This window comes from Larimichthys crocea, chromosome XVII (genome assembly GCF_000972845.2).
Source record: "Larimichthys crocea isolate SSNF chromosome XVII, L_crocea_2.0, whole genome shotgun sequence".
Classification (NCBI taxonomy): Eukaryota; Metazoa; Chordata; class Actinopteri; family Sciaenidae; genus Larimichthys; species Larimichthys crocea.
The window spans coordinates 11,376,274-11,395,091 of NC_040027.1; the positions used below are offsets into that span (position 1 = coordinate 11,376,274).

At 45.1% G+C, this 18,818-nt stretch overlaps 2 protein-coding genes across 4 annotated transcripts; both read right to left on the minus strand.

The window, feature by feature from the left end:
• Positions 1 to 431: 431 nt before the first annotated feature.
• On the minus strand, positions 432 to 6,998 carry myoc (myocilin). The gene is made up of 5 exons (XM_010751609.3): positions 6,290 to 6,998; positions 3,288 to 3,353; positions 3,111 to 3,203; positions 1,489 to 1,700; positions 432 to 1,404 (listed from the first exon to the last, which is right to left on the minus strand). The coding sequence occupies exons 1-5, from the start codon at positions 6,774 to 6,776 to the stop codon at positions 823 to 825; spliced, it is 1,440 nt and encodes a 479-aa protein (XP_010749911.3). The 5' UTR covers positions 6,777 to 6,998; the 3' UTR covers positions 432 to 822.
• A 2,560-nt stretch (positions 6,999 to 9,558) lies between these two features.
• Positions 9,559 to 18,710, minus strand: vamp4 (vesicle-associated membrane protein 4). 3 transcript variants are annotated; one of them, XM_027290354.1, is made up of 9 exons: positions 18,494 to 18,710; positions 16,699 to 16,858; positions 15,814 to 15,915; positions 14,197 to 14,243; positions 14,018 to 14,068; positions 12,997 to 13,097; positions 11,154 to 11,233; positions 11,007 to 11,058; positions 9,559 to 10,924 (listed from the first exon to the last, which is right to left on the minus strand). In XM_027290354.1, the coding sequence occupies exons 2-9, from the start codon at positions 16,699 to 16,701 to the stop codon at positions 10,899 to 10,901; spliced, it is 462 nt and encodes a 153-aa protein (XP_027146155.1). In that variant the 5' UTR covers positions 16,702 to 16,858; positions 18,494 to 18,710; the 3' UTR covers positions 9,559 to 10,898. The 3 variants fall into 3 exon arrangements, with proteins under 3 accessions (XP_027146155.1, XP_027146157.1, XP_027146156.1); XM_027290356.1 differs by lacking the exon at positions 16,699 to 16,858 and having other exon boundaries at positions 18,617 to 18,710; XM_027290355.1 differs by lacking the exon at positions 16,699 to 16,858.
• Between the last annotated feature and the right edge of the window lie 108 nt (positions 18,711 to 18,818).

Sequence of the window (18,818 nt, forward strand, 5' to 3'; positions counted from 1 at the left end):
GACTTTATAAATTACTTGGCTGTACGATGAGAACATATCAACAAAAGTCAACATTTCATGGTCCAAGATATTTATTTTTTTGGGTAATCTAGTAGGTTTTCAATTGTTTATTTGTAGATTTTTCACTGAAATTCTTGAAATCACCAAATCTGGTTTAATTTATCAGCAATCAGTGATGTATCTCATTTCTATAATATAATTATTAGTTAAACCTCACAGATGCTTCATTAGGTGCTACCAATATTGTCTGAAGTTTATAATAACCACAAACTTTAAATTTTAGGAAGAAGTTTATTTCATGACAAAGTTGAACAGTACCATAAAATTGACTACAATGTACAAGTACATGCAATATTCAATAAATGCTGAGTGAGAGAGCAGGTTATTTAATAAAAGATGTTCGTTGGTGAAATGTTGTAGGGTGTGTAGTACATCAGGAGTTTGTGTTGTAAATTAATTATCCCACTTAGCTTGTTAAATTCAACTATGCTTCATCTTTCAGACCTCAAATATAGCTTAACAAGAAAAAAAAATGAAATCATACATCTGAATTAAAGGCGGTACAAAAATAATTCCTCTAAAAACATGTTTGTGGACCGTGCCACAGCAAAAGCCCTCCCACTGAAGAGAAAAAAAAAAAGCAGACACTGTTCCTCAAACGTCTTCATTTCACTTTGGAGTTTGGTAGTTTGGCTCTTCTACTCGTTGATACTGAAGCTTTATAAACTACTTCCACCACACACATTGTACTCTAAAGCTCGGAGTCTCTGAAGCAGGAACAGGTGAGCAAAAGTCACTTTTCATCTGTCACTCGTGGCGGCCTTAGTTGGCCTGCTGGCGACCCAGCCTGATGTCATAGGACACCATGTGGAAGTTGTCCCAGGCAAACAGCTTCCTCTGAGCCAGGTTGTAGTCGATCATGCTGTTGTAGCGGTACTTGTTCCTGAAGGGGATGGACACGGTCTTCCCCTGGCTGGTTTCAGTGTCGTACATGTAGTTGATGACGGTCTCGGGTGATGTGTAGCTGGCCACGGTGTACAGCTTCCCGCAGAGCATGAAGGAGTTGGCCACAGACTTCTTCCTTATGTTGGTCTCCCAGCTCCTCTTCACCTCCAGACTGTGTGGGTCCAGTTGCGAGATCACGATGGCTCCTTTGGCTTTGTTGGTGGAGTAGACGGCCCACAGCCCCTGCTCATCCACAGCGAGGTCGATGTCAGTGTAGCCTCCCCAGGAGTAGGGGTACTGGCCATGGAAGCCAGCGTGGGGGAGCTCACGACGGGCTGCGATGGTCTCAGAGGCCAGGTCGTAGCGAATGAGGGTACGACTACGACGTCTCTGATAATACAGAGAGCCTCGGTACACAGTGGCACCAGTGCTCTCTACTTGGTCTGGCAACAGCAGGACCTGAGAGGGAAAAACACGAGACAATAACTAGGAATGACCTCAGATTTTTGGCATATTTGCATGAAGAAATATCATCACACCTACCTTGGATGGAAAGCCTTTGGATAGCTGTTCCATGTCCTCATACCCAAACAGCTTCCTGACGTCGGCGCCAATGGTGTCAATGCGCCAGACCATGTTGGGACCATACGGTGAGACAGCCTCAGGATCCTGCATCCAAACACCATATTTACCTTCTATGTTGTCGGCCTTCCTGTGAGTGACCGGTTCGCCAACTGAAACCAACTCCCCACAACCTGCAACAGGAAGGAGGTAGAAGATCTGTGAGACAGAGAACATCTGATACTGGGAACATGAAGACAAGAATAAAAGAAAGAGCTGGTGAGTTTCTAAGTAACTCAAGGAAGGAAAAGTCTGTACAGTTGGTACATTGGTCAAATTGGGTACAAATGATGCAAGACGTAAAGTTAGTTGGTGACTAATAAATCTAACGAAATATTCAAATTTAGGATTGCATTTTACAAAATCGAATATCCGATACAATCAACATGAAAAGCTCGTCAAGAGCTTTGAAGCCTACACCCTCCAACATGGCATACGCCCTATTTCTCGCAAACTAGTCTTGTGTCTAAATCGGTTTTCCCTTCAAATAATGTTTACTGTAGCTCAGATTGAGGTGTAGGTTATGGTTAACCTCGCTCAGATGACTAGTTGGTGTTAAGGCCAAGACCGATAACTGAAAAAGGCTACAACAAAACAGGGTTCAGTCTTTAAAAAACCTTAAAGACTTTCATCAAATCAAATCGTCCAGTGTTTTTGCAACCTCAGGTCCTTTCTGGAGGCAGGTCACTCAGTCCGCGAGTGGTACATCTACATATACGTGCTTGAAGGAAGAGGGGAAGTAACCCAAGAACTGATCAGGGATGTGATGAGATCGTCATTTCTCATCATGGAGACAGACAGGAGGTCTGATGCTGCCTGACATCTCTGTTAGCCGCAACTTTGTCTGAGTCACTGCCATCAGAGCAGCTACTGGGCTACAATTCATCCTGGGACTCTCCGCTGCTTGTCTTACTGGGAAAACGATAAGGCAGGCTGTATATTTACCACTGCCTAAAATACACCCTTGCCCTCAGGTCCACCGGATTAAGGGTTAGATAGGAATATGTCTTATAAATACACCTAAAACCACATAGCTTCCCTGTGGCGTGGCCTCATCAGAGATTAGATGACTTCACGTGGGGACTGCACGTGTATTTTCATGACCTCCGCAAACAATCAAAACTCTGACGTGGTTTTTGGGGAAACCCAGTGTGAGTGACAGCCTTGTTAGGGGGTGCTTTCCCTTTACATTTACGAGACAAACATGAAATTCAGGCGGGCCCTCATACCCACGGATTGGCATGACTCTGGTATTCTCGCCCCATTTGCTGCAGTATTAATAGCAGTATTTGCTTTGATGCTGTCAGCAGGGGGCGGGAGGGCGAGTGTCATGTTTGCCAGGTCAGATAGACAGAAGAGGGAAGAGAGGAGGAGAAGGGGTCGGTGAGATGAGCATTCGCTGCCAGGATGAGATTTTAAAGGACTATACTGGTGTGATTTAGTTTGAGCTGAAAAGCACGAGTACGAGTCCAAAACTCGACACAAGCACACGAAATGTGCTGAACCAGTCCTGTGTGGAGAAGAATGACATTTCAAACAGAGACCTGTGTTGTCCTCAGAGCCGTCAGGTGCAGGCACCTCTGTCACCTCCGCCTTCAGCTCCTGAAAGCCTGGAGATCCATACTGCCACGCCGAGTCTGTCAGGTAGAGATGGAGAAATTTAGCTGAATAAGAAACATCAAGATGGAGGTGACTCTGCAAAAAAACAAAAAACATCTCACCTCTCAAACTGCTGCTGTCTCCCTGCCTGTTGGGCCTGGTCATCAGGTGAGACATCTGACTGGAACCTAAACACACGCACACATGTAGAGTTCAGTCATTTCTGTTGCATATTTCACGTGCAACATGCATGCAGAACGTTTGTGTACCCAAACGTGGATATGGCACTACTGACAGCAGAGAATGTGACAGCAGGAAACAAACACCCCTGAATGGATTCCCAGCTGCTCTGGAGTCAGACAGTCGGTAGATTGGCCGACCATAACACACATGCTTGACACACACTCGACACCCCATCCCACCCCGAGCACTGTCAACTTCACCAACCAGTCGATTGGCCCTTTCTCCTCCATATCACTGTCAGGTATCAGCCTTCATCTTATTCTCTATCTTAATCTTCTCCTCTACTGTTTCTCCCCCTTTTTTTTACCCTGTGCTTATTTCCCCATTTGCCTCCCTCATGAAATCATTACTGTGCAAAGTAAACAGCGTGTCAAACAACGTCTGCAAACTGTAAAACTCCACAGACACTCGAGGACAGAAAGAACACAAATGTTTACAGAGGAAAAATGAGCTTTTCAAAGAAGTTTTCATGAAGATGGATTACACAGATACACAAAGTGTGCGTTTGTGTATCTGTGACTGTTTGTGAGCACGTGCACGCCATCGCTCTTGCACGTGCAGCGCTCTGTGATTTCAGGCGCATAACGAGCCCTAATGATGCAGAGAGAATTAAACCAGCATCTGGAAGCTGATGTTGATGAAGAGGACGGGGGTGACGTAACATTAGCGACAAGTTGCTGTGTGTTGTAAACAAAGAAATGCTTGATGAAGCTAGAGGTGAAGGGGGTCGTTTCAAAGCTTGTGTAACTCAAAGGTCGGCATTGTTTTGAGGAGTTACAGGGGGAGTTTGGATGAGGATGCTCCCACAGGACACGAGCATTCATCATCATCACAGGGAAACATTCTCCTACTGTCTTTTCCCCCTTTGTGCATGTGTGTGTGTGTGTGTGTGTGTGCCTCATATCCTGCCTCTTTGTTTGGGATGTCACTGAGCAGAATACTTTAAACCTCACAGACTTCACTTCCCAAAGGAGGCTCAGTCTGCAGGAGTCTGCAGAGCTGAGGGATCTTGGAATATATATATACTGTCTGCGTGCATAATTCAGGTTACAGAACAGAAAGACATTTTACTGAAAACTGGCCACAGTCTGGCCACGTCGTCCCTCCACCTGTTAGACATTGATTGAGACGTCTTAGGAATGCACCTGAAAGAAGAATTTTTAGAGAAAATATTTAAAGCACACGGCGAAATCGACTCTGTTTTGGCGACGTGCTTGGCTCCATCTTCACCGTGAACCTGAAACTTCCTGAAACACAGTAATGTTTTTGGAAAGGGTACATAAATACGTTTGCCGGGCTGCAATTGCACTCGATGACTTTTGCAAATTTTCACCTTTAACTGTGATTTTGAAAATCATTTTCCCTTGTGTGCTTCGTACTTTTTTTATTTTTAATTCTCCTTTGAGCACGAGCCAGGTCTGCATTTATAAAGAATGCTGCCACTTTTAGCGCGCAGCCTCCCACCCGGCTTGTGTTGTCACTACTGTTGCAAATTTTATGTGAAGGCCTATTTTTAAAGTCCTAAAATAACATTAGAGAATATCAGCTCATATACTTTGAGAGGCGAGTGTTACTGAAGGTCATAAGCGCCGCCTGAGCTGTAAATGCTGCAATTTTTCCGTCAAAGTTGAGAACTCGTGAAAATGCTTTGATTTTTTATCTCCTCTCTTCTCTGCTCCAGCGTGTCTTCTTCTCTGTATGATCTACTGCCTCGCACCCTGAGGGGGCCCTCTCTGTGTATTTCAGTCTGCAGGTGAACACATGAGGAGATAAACAGATAACCTGGAGTATGCAGGATATAGAGTGTGTAAGCACTCCTGATGCACAGGGAGTAGGGATGTCTGCTGAGGCGGGGAGACGGTAAGGAAGGATTTACTGCAGCTGGCAGTCTCAGCTTTAGAGGTAATACACTCCGAGGGCCAAGAGGGTAAACAGAAAGATGGCTTAACTGGTAAAAGGAAGGGGGATGGTGGGTGCAAAGACGAGCATGGGGGCTAATTAGATGGATGTTTGGCCACTGCAAACACACAGAATACCAGAGCTTAACCTTATTGGCTCCGGGATAACTCTCAAGCCATGTGCAGCCCTCTAACCCTGGAAGTATAGTGTTCTTGGCCCCAGGACCTCTGCAGCCCCCCTCCATCCTCACCAGCCCTGACCCACCCGGCGTCATCAAAAGCCCCGAGATGAGCCCTTGGCACGGAATCACCACTTCCAGAGCGTGCATCGCATTTCAACCCCTCCCTCCCTCCCTCCCACTTCCCAACTAGGCTATTCGCGCCCTGCTCGTCATGCAGAGGGAAACACCAGTCATAAAGAAAGCAAGATCTGCTCATAAATACTGAGCCCGGCCATCCCTGGCCTGCCACCATCACCCCTAAATGCAGGCAGGAAGCGGAGAAGAGAAACCTGAGCTGAGCGTCTCTGCAAGACTTACAGGGCAACCAAAACATAACAACACAAATAAGCACACACACACACTCACATGCATCACTAAATGATGCACACACACACGTTATTCCCCTGATATGTGCCGTTTGTCTGGAGGAGGCTGAGATTTATCACTTCTGTTGCTGCACACAAACATGTGATCCCTGTCGCTGTGCGGTGCACTCTATATGTGCATGGTATTCCATACATACATGGCATCTGTGTGTCACCAAATGCAACAGAAACAACCTGTCTGCAGGCACTTAAGTAATGCAGTAACATCATTTCAGGATGGATAGAGAAGATTAGAATAAAAACAAATATGTACAATGATCTGAGAATTTATGAGAATCAAATAATCAGAAGTTAGAATGATTTTCTTTTCATAAAAGCTTTGCACATTTTTTTAACAAGCTCTGAAAGTGTGTGGTGGTTTGAGTGTATCTCTTACCCCCACCAGGTCTCATCAGGCCACCGCTCTGCAGAGAGGGGGCTGGTGGCACTAAGGGGGTCTGAGGAGGACAGGGTCTGTTCCTCAGCCTCTCTGTCTCCCTCCTCATCTCCTCCATCCTGCGCTGAAGCCCCTCCAGCTCCCGCTCCAGACGCCCCTTCTCCCCCTGCAGCAGGTTCCTCTCCCCGACGGCTCGGTTCAGCGCCTCCTGAAGCTCAGACTGAGCTCCAGCTCCAGGTCTTTGGGGAACACCGGCGTCCCCTCCAGTCAGGCGGGACACCAGCACCTCCAGCATGCTGAGTCTGGCTTTCAGGCCCTCCATCTCAGGGCCTCCGGTCTGTGGGCAGCTGGCCTCGATGGGGCTGGGGACAGAGAAGGTGTACTGGCATCTTCCACTCCGGTCGTTTCCCCTCCACAGAGCAGCTCGGTCCTGTGCGTCACCTCGCAGGAGAAGACCACACAAACACAGTGAGAGGAGGAGGAACATGCTGGAGACAGATCACACTTTAAATTCTCCTTGTGCAGAATTAATTTCTTTCTTCTGTCCCAGTCTCTCTCAGCTTAAATTCTCCTTTAATCAATTATTAACTCCCAATTTCCTGGTGAGGACCTAGTTTATTATTCTGCTTCAGTCTTTTCTCAGGTGACTCCTCTTCTTTTTCTCCACCCCTCTCTTGTTCGTCTCTCTCTCCTCTCTCTCTCCTCAGTGGGGCAGGTCTGTAACACTGAGCTCTCCCCAACAGCTCACAGATATTTATACAATCTGGAGGGGAAGGAAGGAGGGAAAGAGGGGACAAGAGGAGATGGGAAAGGGAGGGAGGGGAGAGGAAGAAGAAGGCTGGGTGGGTGGGGGGGGGATCAGAGGCAAAGAGGGAGGTAGGGAGAGAAGAAGAAAAGAGAGAGTAATGGGATGATGGTTGTTTTGGGGACAGAAATGTGTGTGTGCTTTATGCAGAGGCTGTGTTTTGGATTTAAAGCTCCGTCTTTTTGTGTAAATCTGTGTGATTCATCCTCTCCGGTCTCAAAGAAAGCGTCCTCTGATGTGTGTGATGCAGTCCCACATGTCTAAGGGGCTTTGGTGGAGGTTTGTCCCCCCCCCCAGCATGGCAGGGAAATCTGGGCCTCATTGGATACAGTTACCCCAAGGAGCCGGTGTCCCCTTTCATATTGGTAGGGGGCCAGCATGTGACGCATGCAGCCAATAATTTCTGTCAATATGAAAGGTCGAGGTTACAAGTCAATCGATGACAGGATACCTGACGCTGACCCCTGACCCTGACATGGATTGGGTCCCCTTCAGCTGAGCTTGTTTGTTGTGAACAGACTCACTGCATTTTTCTACATTTGTATTTAATACAACATGAGTGAGCCATTCCTACCTAAACCCACTTCCTGTCACTTGCTGCCTGGGTGGATTTGTTGCAGTCTGTCCCGTCTTCCCCGTCTCTCGTCTCTTCACTTTAACACAATATCACAGACGTGTTGCCCACAGCCTGCGAGGCTCGCTTCTGCAGTCATGTGATACGGAGGATGATCTCTTGTTTATTTTCAGAGAGGCAGGATGAAAGATTTGAAAGTGAGACACTCGCTCAGGGATGCATGCGATGAGGCAGGTGTGCAGACGCACACCATCCTATTCCAACTTTCACAGGTGTCAGCCTCAGCTCATTTCCTGTCTCTTTGTTTGGGTTTCAAAAATCTGTTCTGCACTGTCCTTTTTAATTTCAGACATCTTTTGTGCGTCCATCTCTGCCGACCTGCCACCCTGGGCACTAAAACATCACCCGACCCAGATGCTTCACTTAAGGGAGGCCAAAGGGCACGAGGGGAAGTGTGCACGCTCTTAAAAACACACGCTTCCTCTTGCAGGTTGATCCCAGCCTCACCTGTTTCTGTCAGGGCTTGTTTACAGACAGCCGGTGCTACTTGAGACACTCGTCCTGGTTTATGATTGGTTGGACAGATGGATAAATGGATGACTAAAGTACAGAATGTGATTTTTTAAAAAAAAACACTGGATTCGCTGTCAGACTACATCCTCCTGCAGGAAATATCTTAACAATGAGAAACTGACGAGAGGGCGAAAGGTGGGACACATTAAATAAAGGACTGAATAAATCATTGTGGGAGAAAAAGCTGGGAATAAAACCAAACGCAACCAGGAATTGAGACAACGGAGGAGAGAACGTGCTGCTGAGAAAGGAGGAGGAGTGAATGAATGCAGAACACTGTTTTTATTCACCAGAATCCTAAAAGAGCATCAACTGCAGATGGATTATTTCTTCAAACTCCTTGAGCTGGTGACACATGCCTCTCCCTGTACAAGACGTCTGTGTGTGTGTGACTGACTAATGCTGGTTGGCACATTGTCCGCTCTTCTCCCTTGTGAGTTTAGTCACCTTAATAGCACTCATATAACCGATGCTATGCCCGGAATCTGAAGTCATCCAGTCGTAGCCCCTAACGGAGGACCAAAACATCCTGAGCTGCCAGCGTGGGTGTGACTCCGCAGGCAGAGAGGATAGAAATGTCATGCAACAAAGTGCAACACAGATTTTTTTTTTTGTTCCTTTGCATATATATTAATATGTGGACAAAGCCTTAACCAGAGGCAGAATTAAGGCATCCAGTTTGTGGGCAGCCTCTGGCAACATATCTGTGAGACCCGAAAAGAAAGAGCTGTAACGTTTTACAGCCACTTGTCCAACAAGGACTTTACTACCTTCAATTTCACTGCAATCAGGCATGCAGGCTTCTCACCACAGATAAATAACCGTGTGAGATGAAATGACCTCTTCTCTCCAAAGCAGAAATAAAGCTATCACCCCCCACCATGAGAACCAGCAACGGAGAGCGAGCTGGAGGACCATCTGCCATAGATCAATGAAGTAATTTCTGCTCCCTCAGAAGGGCTGGGCAGGGCTGTCGGAGTTGGTTTGTCTCTGAGAAGCGGGTCTGCCAGAACAATAACGCCTCACAGACTCACTTCCATCCAGCTTTAGTGCCATCATGGGACTCCACGCTGCCAATAAAGTTGCAGAGCAGTAAAACAAAAGTCCAGTAATGAGAAGAGATAAAAGAAAGTTCAGGACTTCACTGCCTCTCTTAAATGGTCAGAAGTGAAGGGATAGCATGATGATTATTTTCCCCTCTTCACCTCCACTCATCTTTATTTCCATCAACCTTTTGTTCCCCTGGCAGTGCTCTACCCATCCTCACTCCTTCCTACCTCCCAGGGAGATAGTCCAAACCAGATGAAACCAGACCGGTGCCCTTTAAAATCACTTTATTTATCATTTCAAAGCAAAACTGATCAATATATATATATCACAGTCTTCCAATGCAATGCCAGAGTATTGTACATCATTACAGAATCAATATTTACAGCTAAAATAAATTACATTCAAAATAATAAAAATGACATTGTAGACTTGTTTGTATCATACAGTTAATTAATCCAGACACGACACCTAAATTTGTTTCACAGCTCGGTTAAATTACCCCTCCTTCAACGTAATGTAACAGAGATTAAAAAATGTCCCTTCAGCGGGAAAACCAGCATTCATACGAGAATCACATTGAGCAGCCAGCAGAAATAAGAACAGTGTAAAAAGAAAGCAGTGTTAAAACCAAACAGAGACAGTTTAATGTCAGCAGTGGGGAAAGTCGATGTGCCGTGGAGAGAGCTCAACACAACCTCAGGGAGGAAGGCGAGAGGTTTAAAGTGGCGAGGAGACATTCGTAACCTGGATGTTTTTGGTCTGATGTGGTCCCGCTGTACGCTATAACAAGCTATCAAGAGGCAGACGGAAAACGGAGAAGCCGCGATTGATGGAGGAGAATAATCAGGATGTTTGTCTGAACAGATGCCGATTTCTTTCTTTCTTTCTGGTCACTTTTCCAAATCATCGGCACTGATGAGGAAACATACCTGATAAGTGAAATCACTTCTGTCAGAAAGCCTTGTTGCTGATTAAAAGAAGCGTCTAAGACAGATGAACCTCAGATGTTCCCTCGCCTCGGTGCCGGACAATGAAATCTTTCCTCGGGTGAAGGGAGAAGACGGCACACGAGGATTCATGGGTAGAGATCTGAGGATCATTCACTAAATGTTAGAGCCCCTTTATACGAGGCTGCTGCGGCACATTCAGAACCAGCTAGTTGGCGTGGATTCCCCAGCTTTTACAGCATCTATCTCTATCTATATGACGTAATATGCACAACCTGGAGTTTCCCTGTTGTCAAGGCAAAGACGGGGGGCCCTACATGTGTGTAGGTCTCCTTCACATTGACTAGAGGGCTGAGAGTCAACGCCTTCTCCCAAACTACATTAAAACACCCCCACCCTCGATTCTCCTGTGTTAGGTTCAAACCGAGCCTTAGTACTGATCTCACAGCAGATTCATGTGGAAATACCGACGTTAAGATCCGTACTAAGGGTGAGACGATGCCAGGTCCACAGGGCTGACGCTGAGGAGGGCGTGGGAGGCTGGCTGGTGCCCCCTAGTGGGAGTGGAGGACTGTGTGCAGAGGAGACAGGGAGATACAGACAGAGAGAGACGGGAAGAAGAGGAAGAGGAGGGTTCTCCCTCGCCCTCCTCGTCGGACACTAGCGATATCGGAGTATCACTGGAACTGTAAGAGAGAAAGAACACTTCATGAGAAGCTGCACGCGGTTTCTAAATGTAAATATGTGTGCGTTTGGTCAAATACTCACTGATGATTATGAGCAGGAGAGCAACGACGACCAATGCAATAATCATCTTCATCTGCAGAAGAAAGGTACACACATTAAAGACATTCCACTCATAACACCGGCGCACCCCCCCAACCCCGAACTTCTGTGCAAACAAAGACAGCCCACCTTCATGTCTCGCCACCACATCCTCCTGTGCAGCTGTTTGGCTCGGCTACTGAAGGCTGACGCGTTGTCCGATAGGCTCTCTGGAGCGTCACGTGACCGCGGCACAGGTGGAGGAACGTGAGGAGAAAAAGAAATGAATAATAAAGAATGTTGGGGGAGAGAGAGATAAAAATAACATATAATCACCAAACAAACATCCAGACTGCTATTGTTCCGTCTCAGTCTGCTTGGCTCTGTGTTTTCGCATGTGCAGTTATGAGGTGTTACAGTTATGTAAGCCTCAGCTCGGCTGGTGAGATCACTCCCATGAACAGATTTGTTTGTTTACTTTTAGGAAATCCTGCCATGAAACGCTGAACAACAATTTACCTAATTCACACACACATTCGCTCAGATTTTCTCCCTCCTGTCTCCTTGTCGTGACATCCCTCTCCAAAACGCTCGCCCACACTGCTCTCTGTTTCTTGGATACTGTTGTCAACCCGGTGTTTACGAATTACACAGGAAGGTTACAGCTCTCTGGCGTGCGGCGCTCTGCTTGTCCAAGACCTCGTCCCTCTTAAGAGTCTTTGTGTCCGTCGTGTGTGCCGTTTTCACGTCCACGTGCTCGTTAACGACCCGTCGCTACTACAAAGACGGAGCGCTCAGACGAGGCTTCTGAAAAGATGCTCGTTAATCGTCAGGACTTTAACGACAGGTTACCTGTGCATGGGTCAGAGAGCAAATTGAAAGCGTCCATCACCGGATATTATACTGCTCGCGTAAAGACGCCGACATGCACCGTGGAGACACGCAACCAGCCACACAAATACAGCAAAAACTCACATATACACAAAGGCCCGTGTAAACACAAATGTGTTCCAGATGTGCGTCATTGTCTCGGTTGGCTGGTCGAGATGACGGAGAGAAGCTGTTATACAACATCTGCGTGGACGTCATGATGAGGCCTAGTAGACAGGTGGAGAGACACGAGCACTTCAGGCTCATCTCTTCATCCACGCAGGAGCAGAGCTAGAAAACCTGTGCGTGTCTTGGTGAAAGCCTTGCACTTGCACGTGTGTGAAGTTGTGCGGCGAGCTTAACATGTTTCACACACACACATACCTTCTTGGTACGCGCTAAAAAAAGAATGGGGCTGTGTGAATGTGAGAGCTGTCAAAAGGTTTCAGATGCACACCTGGTAAAGCACTAAACCTGGACATATCATTAACAGCTTTAAAGTGCACGGAGAGAATTGACATGCAACACTCTTGATCCTGCAGGAGAGAGAAGCTTCACAAGGCCGCTCGAAGGTTTGACCAAAGTTACTGTTTTTGTTGATTTTTCTGCAAAGTTTAATGCAAAGCTTCGATGATTTTCTAATATATGCATCTTAAAAAGATGCTGAGTCAGACAAAACACTTGAAGGTGTCACCTTGGACTGTGGTAAACAGCCTTTTTCTCTGATGAGACTGTAAATGTAGCACATCCACTCAGTCAGCCTCTTTGGGCAGCCTTCAGATATTTCATGAAGGGAGCTGATCATTTGTTATTTGCAGAGCTATAAATATTCTTTATTTGTCTCGTACGTGGGCAGGTTTGAGATTTTTAGTAACATTAAAGTCATACCTCAACCTAAATTACCCTCACGTATAAATATTTTACTCTAAAATGGATGCACATTGCAGAAATGTTATTAACTCCCACACACAGCAAGGACAATAACCCCCCAGTGCCAGGTGTAAACCATCAGTGAGCTACTTGTGGAAACTAAACACAGCGGAGTGATAAAGTGTTCCATGTGTGCATGTGTGTTAACACATGCATGCAAAAGCACACGCCGTCCCCGGTGCGTGTGACTCACCCGACTTGTCCTGCAGGTCGTCGAGACGCTCGCCTCTCTCTATCACCTTGGAGATGTTCTCCTGCATCACATCGATCACCTCGTCGACCTGCGATTGCACCCTGAGGACACAGGTGAAGGCGTGAGGCACTAGCACAGAGATAATAGTCATAAATAATAAAACGTAGGATTTATCAAGAACTGATCGTTTTATTCTTTTGTAAGCAGCAGAACACAAAGCACCTGCTATATCATTTCCTCTGTTTCTAGCCTTGTCCAATTGGCAGGTAATAAATAGCCTGTCAAAAGGTTTTTCCAGCCTCAGTGTGACATGCCAGCCCTTTATTATTATACTGAAATCCTTTCTTTATGCACAACTCCTGAGCAGTCTATATTCTGTTTAAAGTAATTCTTAGCAATACCTCTTGGAAGGATGCTGCGTCAGCAGGAGAGAGGACATTGGCAATGAAATAAAAAAGGACGAGAGGCCCATAAGACGAAGGAATCTGTTTTTTCTCACAGCTGATCACATTTTCCATCACTGTTATGCTGCAGGGATTCTTGGATTTAAGCTTGATTGCACGTTGAAGGCGGTAATATTAAACATGTACAATCAGAGCCAGAGCAAATCACACGGGGCTCAAACACAAACACACATAAACACACCTAAGGAGCTGAGCTGAGAGGTTCGGGGTCACACGGACACACATTTGAAGGGCCTGGATAATGTGCGAGCAGCATTCCTAGAATCGGTAACGATGGCATCTGGTTTCATGTGCTCACAATGACAAACTGTCAAGTATGAACAGAGCCTGGAGAAACAACCCTGGGTGCCAGACTGTCTCAACAATGACCTCCTCTGCTCTGTGGCTCTCTCTGACTGGAGGTTAATGTGGAAACAGACTGTGGAGAGACCAGGACTTCTTACAGTTACACAATAACCTGTCTCTCTTACACACAGTCCACTAACAACCTGCAGCTTCTGGTAAATATGACGAATCCTGTTGCATAACACAATCACCAAAACTGTGTTAGTACTTACTGCTTCATTTTGTCATTCTGAGGGCCAAATCGGGGTCCTGTTGGCCCTCTCCTGGAAAACAGGCAGAAACAAGCCAAAGTTACCAATTTAATGAAGATGTTTTTATTGTTACACACTTATTTAAAACGAAGCAGGTCTAGATTGTCAATTCAGTGCTTGAAATCTTTGCACAAACTCACAGAAAGAAGTCTTCCTCCTCATCAGAGTCCTCCTCCAGCAGGTTTCTCTGTAAAAATTTAAAAGGTCAGATGTCATATAAGGGCATATATTGATATTGTATGTCCCATGAGGAGAGCTGGCACCACTGCAGGCTGAAAGCTTTTCTACACAGGTCCCCAGCTCAGCGTCAGATTTTGTTGGTGATGATATGACGATGCCAACTACAGCATGTCATTCATCTCTGGTTTTCAGTGGAAGATAAAGACCGACAAGTCTGAAGGGCTTTCATTCAGAAACAAACCCAGACTGAGCCCATTCCTGGCACTCAGAACTAGCGTTCCTCATATCGCCAGATAGCTGCTGCACTGATCGATAGATGCTGTCTCTTCTGTCTGTGTTTAGAAGGCAGACTTGGCCAAATACACTGTTATTACAGTGCACTTATGATGACTTACTTAAAACAAAAGACTGTTGTTGCTCTGCTGCTTTGTTTGCCAGACCTCATTAAAAAGACTCCTCAACGTCGAACTTCGACAAGAACACTCAGTTTGCTGAGAAGCCCAAAAAAAACCAAAAAAGAGATCTCGCTGTAGATCACTGCCATGATCACAACCATGCCCGGACCAGCTTCTGGCTTTAATAGGGGCAGAAAGCGGCCTGCGTAAAACGCTATTCATACGGGATTAGTGAGGACAGCTGCACTTCATTCTCACAGGAGGAGACCACAGGAGATTGGACCACTGGAAGAGTCTGTTTCTTGTTGGATGGCAGAGAGGAAGACTGTATTCACTGCTACTGGAGAAGAAAGGTCTTCATCTTCACTAGAAATGATCTATAATAAAGGACAGCAGGAGATGCTGCATGCAGGTGTGTTGTTAGAGGTTAAATCTTCAATTTTTCTGTTTAGTTTTAACCTTTTTACAACAAAGAAGGAAAAGCTGTAATGTCCATAAGTTCCAGCCAACATACAGATATTTAATCTTCTTGTAAATGCACCGTCATCTGCAGGAAAGCTGAAGGAATGGTGGCCACATGATCATAAAGAGCTTTATAAGTCGAGGCACTAACGCTCTCCTTCTGTACGGCGTCTTTCTTTCTGCTCACTGTTGAGTGTGGAAGACAGAACTGGTAACTATTATCCGAGGGACAGGAGGTAAAGGCAGTAAAAGAGAAGCAAGCACGATGGTGCAAGATGGAAGAGAACGTTTTCTTTATGTGTCCCCTTAAGCTGAGCTTTGATCGCAGGTCAACACAATAACAAAAACAGGATTAAACAAGAGGAGAGGAGGACGGGGACGGGGCAGGTGGGTGGGAGGGGACGGTTGCTCTGATGAGAAGCAGACGTTTGGCCATGGGAGTCTCGTCCTTACCTCCTTTACAAAGATCCACTTTCTTTTGTGTGTCTCTCACTTTTTCCACTGACACTTATCGTCTTACATCAACATCTGTTTTTGACAACAATGGACAAATGTTCCAATACTCCTGACAGGCTTCTCTGGTTACTGCATATTAATGTGTTTCTTTTCAGTGTTTAACTGAAAGCTTATGACCTTATTACGACTGCAGCGCAGACTCAAAGTCATATTTGAATAATAAGGCGCTCCTGTTTCCACTGTTCTGCAACTCTTGTGTCTCACCCTCTCGCTGCGGATGGATCCCGTGACCTCGTCGTCATTGAGGTGTCGTTTAAACTTGGGGGGCATGTTGTCTTCAGGCTGCTCCTCCCGATCTGGCTCCCTCTGTAGGACAGGAGGAGAAGAGGATCATGGGTTAAGGACATGCTGCGACAGGACAGTCCTCAACACATCTACCACTAAAGTCCTGCTGCTCATACGTTAAACATAAGAGGGAGGGGAGTGATTTGACTTGCAGGCATAACCACAGCCAGGTCCAAGCCTGGGAGCTGAACAAAGAGCGCATGGACAGAGTGAGACCCTTAAACCTCAACTCGGTAACGACTACTTTAACGAGACTGGTCATGGTCAAGCAATCTGAGGAGGCCTCTGGTCCCAACGCTTCTTGTTAAACAGTCTGACTTTGTTATTGGTCACAGAGCTGGTTTCATTTCCTGTGCAATATAATATTGAAACTGGCTCTTTCATCACGCCATCGGTCTGTGAAATACCGTTTCATACCCTGTCAATATACAAAGAAATAAAAAATATATTAATACTAATATAATAAGATATCCTAGTGAGATGTTTCCTCGTGTTTCTGGTGTGAGCAGGCGTTCACTCTCGCTCGCTACGAAAGGAAATGTCATCATCGCCTCTGGATGAAGGACTCGGCTGTGTCGGATGTGGAAAACACGCTGTTCTTCCAATCATGCCCTCCTGAGTCCGTGTTTGGGTGTTACAAAACACAACAGTGACACAATAAAGCGCCTCGGCGACACTGAACTAAACAGCATGCGAGACCCCAGACCCCAAAAAGTGACAATCAGGAGAGGAACAAGGCAGTCTCAATCATTCACACACCACCTCTCTCTCTCTCTCTCTCAATCCAAGAAATCTAATTTATACCATTGAATCCAGTTCAGTCGGACACTGTGGCTTTCTCAGCAAGTGTCCGTTTCTGGCAACAGGTTCGGAAAAAGGCCTTTCAGTGGCCAGGAGAGGAGAGGAACTTTTTCCAGTAAACAGAGGAGGAGAAGAGAAGCAGAAGAAGGACAGCGCTCTCTATCTGAAGCAGTGACAGACAGAGAGAGAGAGAGAAGACAAGTCTAACATGTTAGGGAAGACTTCAGGAGAAAAATCAAACAATCCTGATTTGTGGCAGCAGTTTAAAGGTCAGATTTGGACAGAATAACTAATGACTGCATCATGGTAACCACAAAGACTTGAGGACTGTAGATTACTGATTAAATTAGATTAGATTATTCACAGGGAGAGGGATCCCTCCTCTGTGGCTCTTCCTGAGGTTTCTTCCACCTTTTTTTTACCTGTTAAAAGTTTTTCCTCACTCGAACCGAGGGTCTAAGGACAGAGAGCGTCACTCCCTGTACAGATTGTACAGTCGTCCCTCGCTTTCGCAGATTTTTTTGTGTAATTCTGCATGTTTTTTTGGTTTTTTTACAGTGTACTGTACAGTATGAACGCGTTCGTGTTCGGCAGCGTCAGAGGAACTGTGAAATGAGTTACTGGTCATAATTTCTTATGTGTCAAACCTCGTAGATCGATCGTTAAAATTAAATTTGTTAAAAATGTTCGGGCTTGAAAACAGGTTTTGATCTTTGGTTTCATTCACTAATACGGCATTGTACTTATTTTAGTTAAATCTGCGAAAGTTGTCAGTTGGTGTAACCAGTATTTTTCATAAAAATGTTTTTAATTTACAGGAAGATTCATGGGGAATAAGATGTAATCCTCTACTGCAATGTGCTAACATATTGTTTGACAGTTTATACATAATTTGTCAAATGTTATTTAGAAAACGGCTTTCAGAATTTGTCCTGCTCTATATTGCAAAAACGCAAACAATTTTATTTAAAAATAATCCTAGTAAAATCTATTTTCAAGTGATATATTAAAATCAAGTAACTGTTTTTACAGGTACACTTGCACACACTCTAGGTGGAAATAAAGAGGTAATATTTCTCCTTTTATTGTGGTTTACACCACTTGACATTTTCAGGGCCAAACAGTCTTTAGCTATTTGAAATTACATGAAACCAACAGAAATACAAAATATACATTTTTTGCAAACCTGATGGAAGCTTTTAAAACTATTTATTAAAACATTTTTATAATGCAAACTCTTATTTGTCACTGACCCACACACTGCAGAATTAAAAGAAAGTAAAACAATAAACAGACAGAAATATCTATAACCTACAACAATAAAAACAAACAAGTACGGAGAATAAAAGTGGCATGATTTATATAAAGAGTATTGTAATGTAAAGTGACCATGACACAAATAATAATATTATTATTGCAAGAGTATTACTGCACCTTTAAGCAAATATAAAGACATAAAATATAATAATAATAAAGATAAAGCTGCAGGACAAGAAGCTGAGTTATTGTTTTTTATTTAGCAGCTTCAGTGACTCTTTAAATAAAATAAATAAACCTGTATCAGTGATTAGCCTCATATCACGGCAGCTGTATCTCTGGTTTCTAGCTTTAGTTTACAGACAGACAGGCAGACAGACAGACAGACAGACAGACAGACAGGCAGGCAGACTGTCTGTCTGTCTGTCTGTCTGTCTGTCTGTCTGTCGCTTTAGTCGTTACGGGTAAAAATCAAAACAATGTGTCGGCTAACACAGTTAGCTCAGAGCTAAGGCTAACATGCTAAGCTAAAGGATGCTACCTGCTGAAGATCCGGAGCCTCGCGCTGCTGAACACACACACACACACACACACAGACACACACAGAGACACACACACACAGGTGTGTTCAGGTGTTAGTCCAGCTGGTTCAGGTGGTTCTTACGGGTCTGTAACTTTCATTTCAGAAGCTGACGGATCATTATGGATGCTAACGAGCTGCTCTGTGTCCGCCTGAGGATCAGCTGACAGGAAACAGCTGGAGGAGGAGGCAGATGTTCACACAGACTCTATAAACAGATAAATACATTTAATTAATGTTATAGACATGTTACACTTTACTCTCTGTAGATCTGACATGTTAAAAT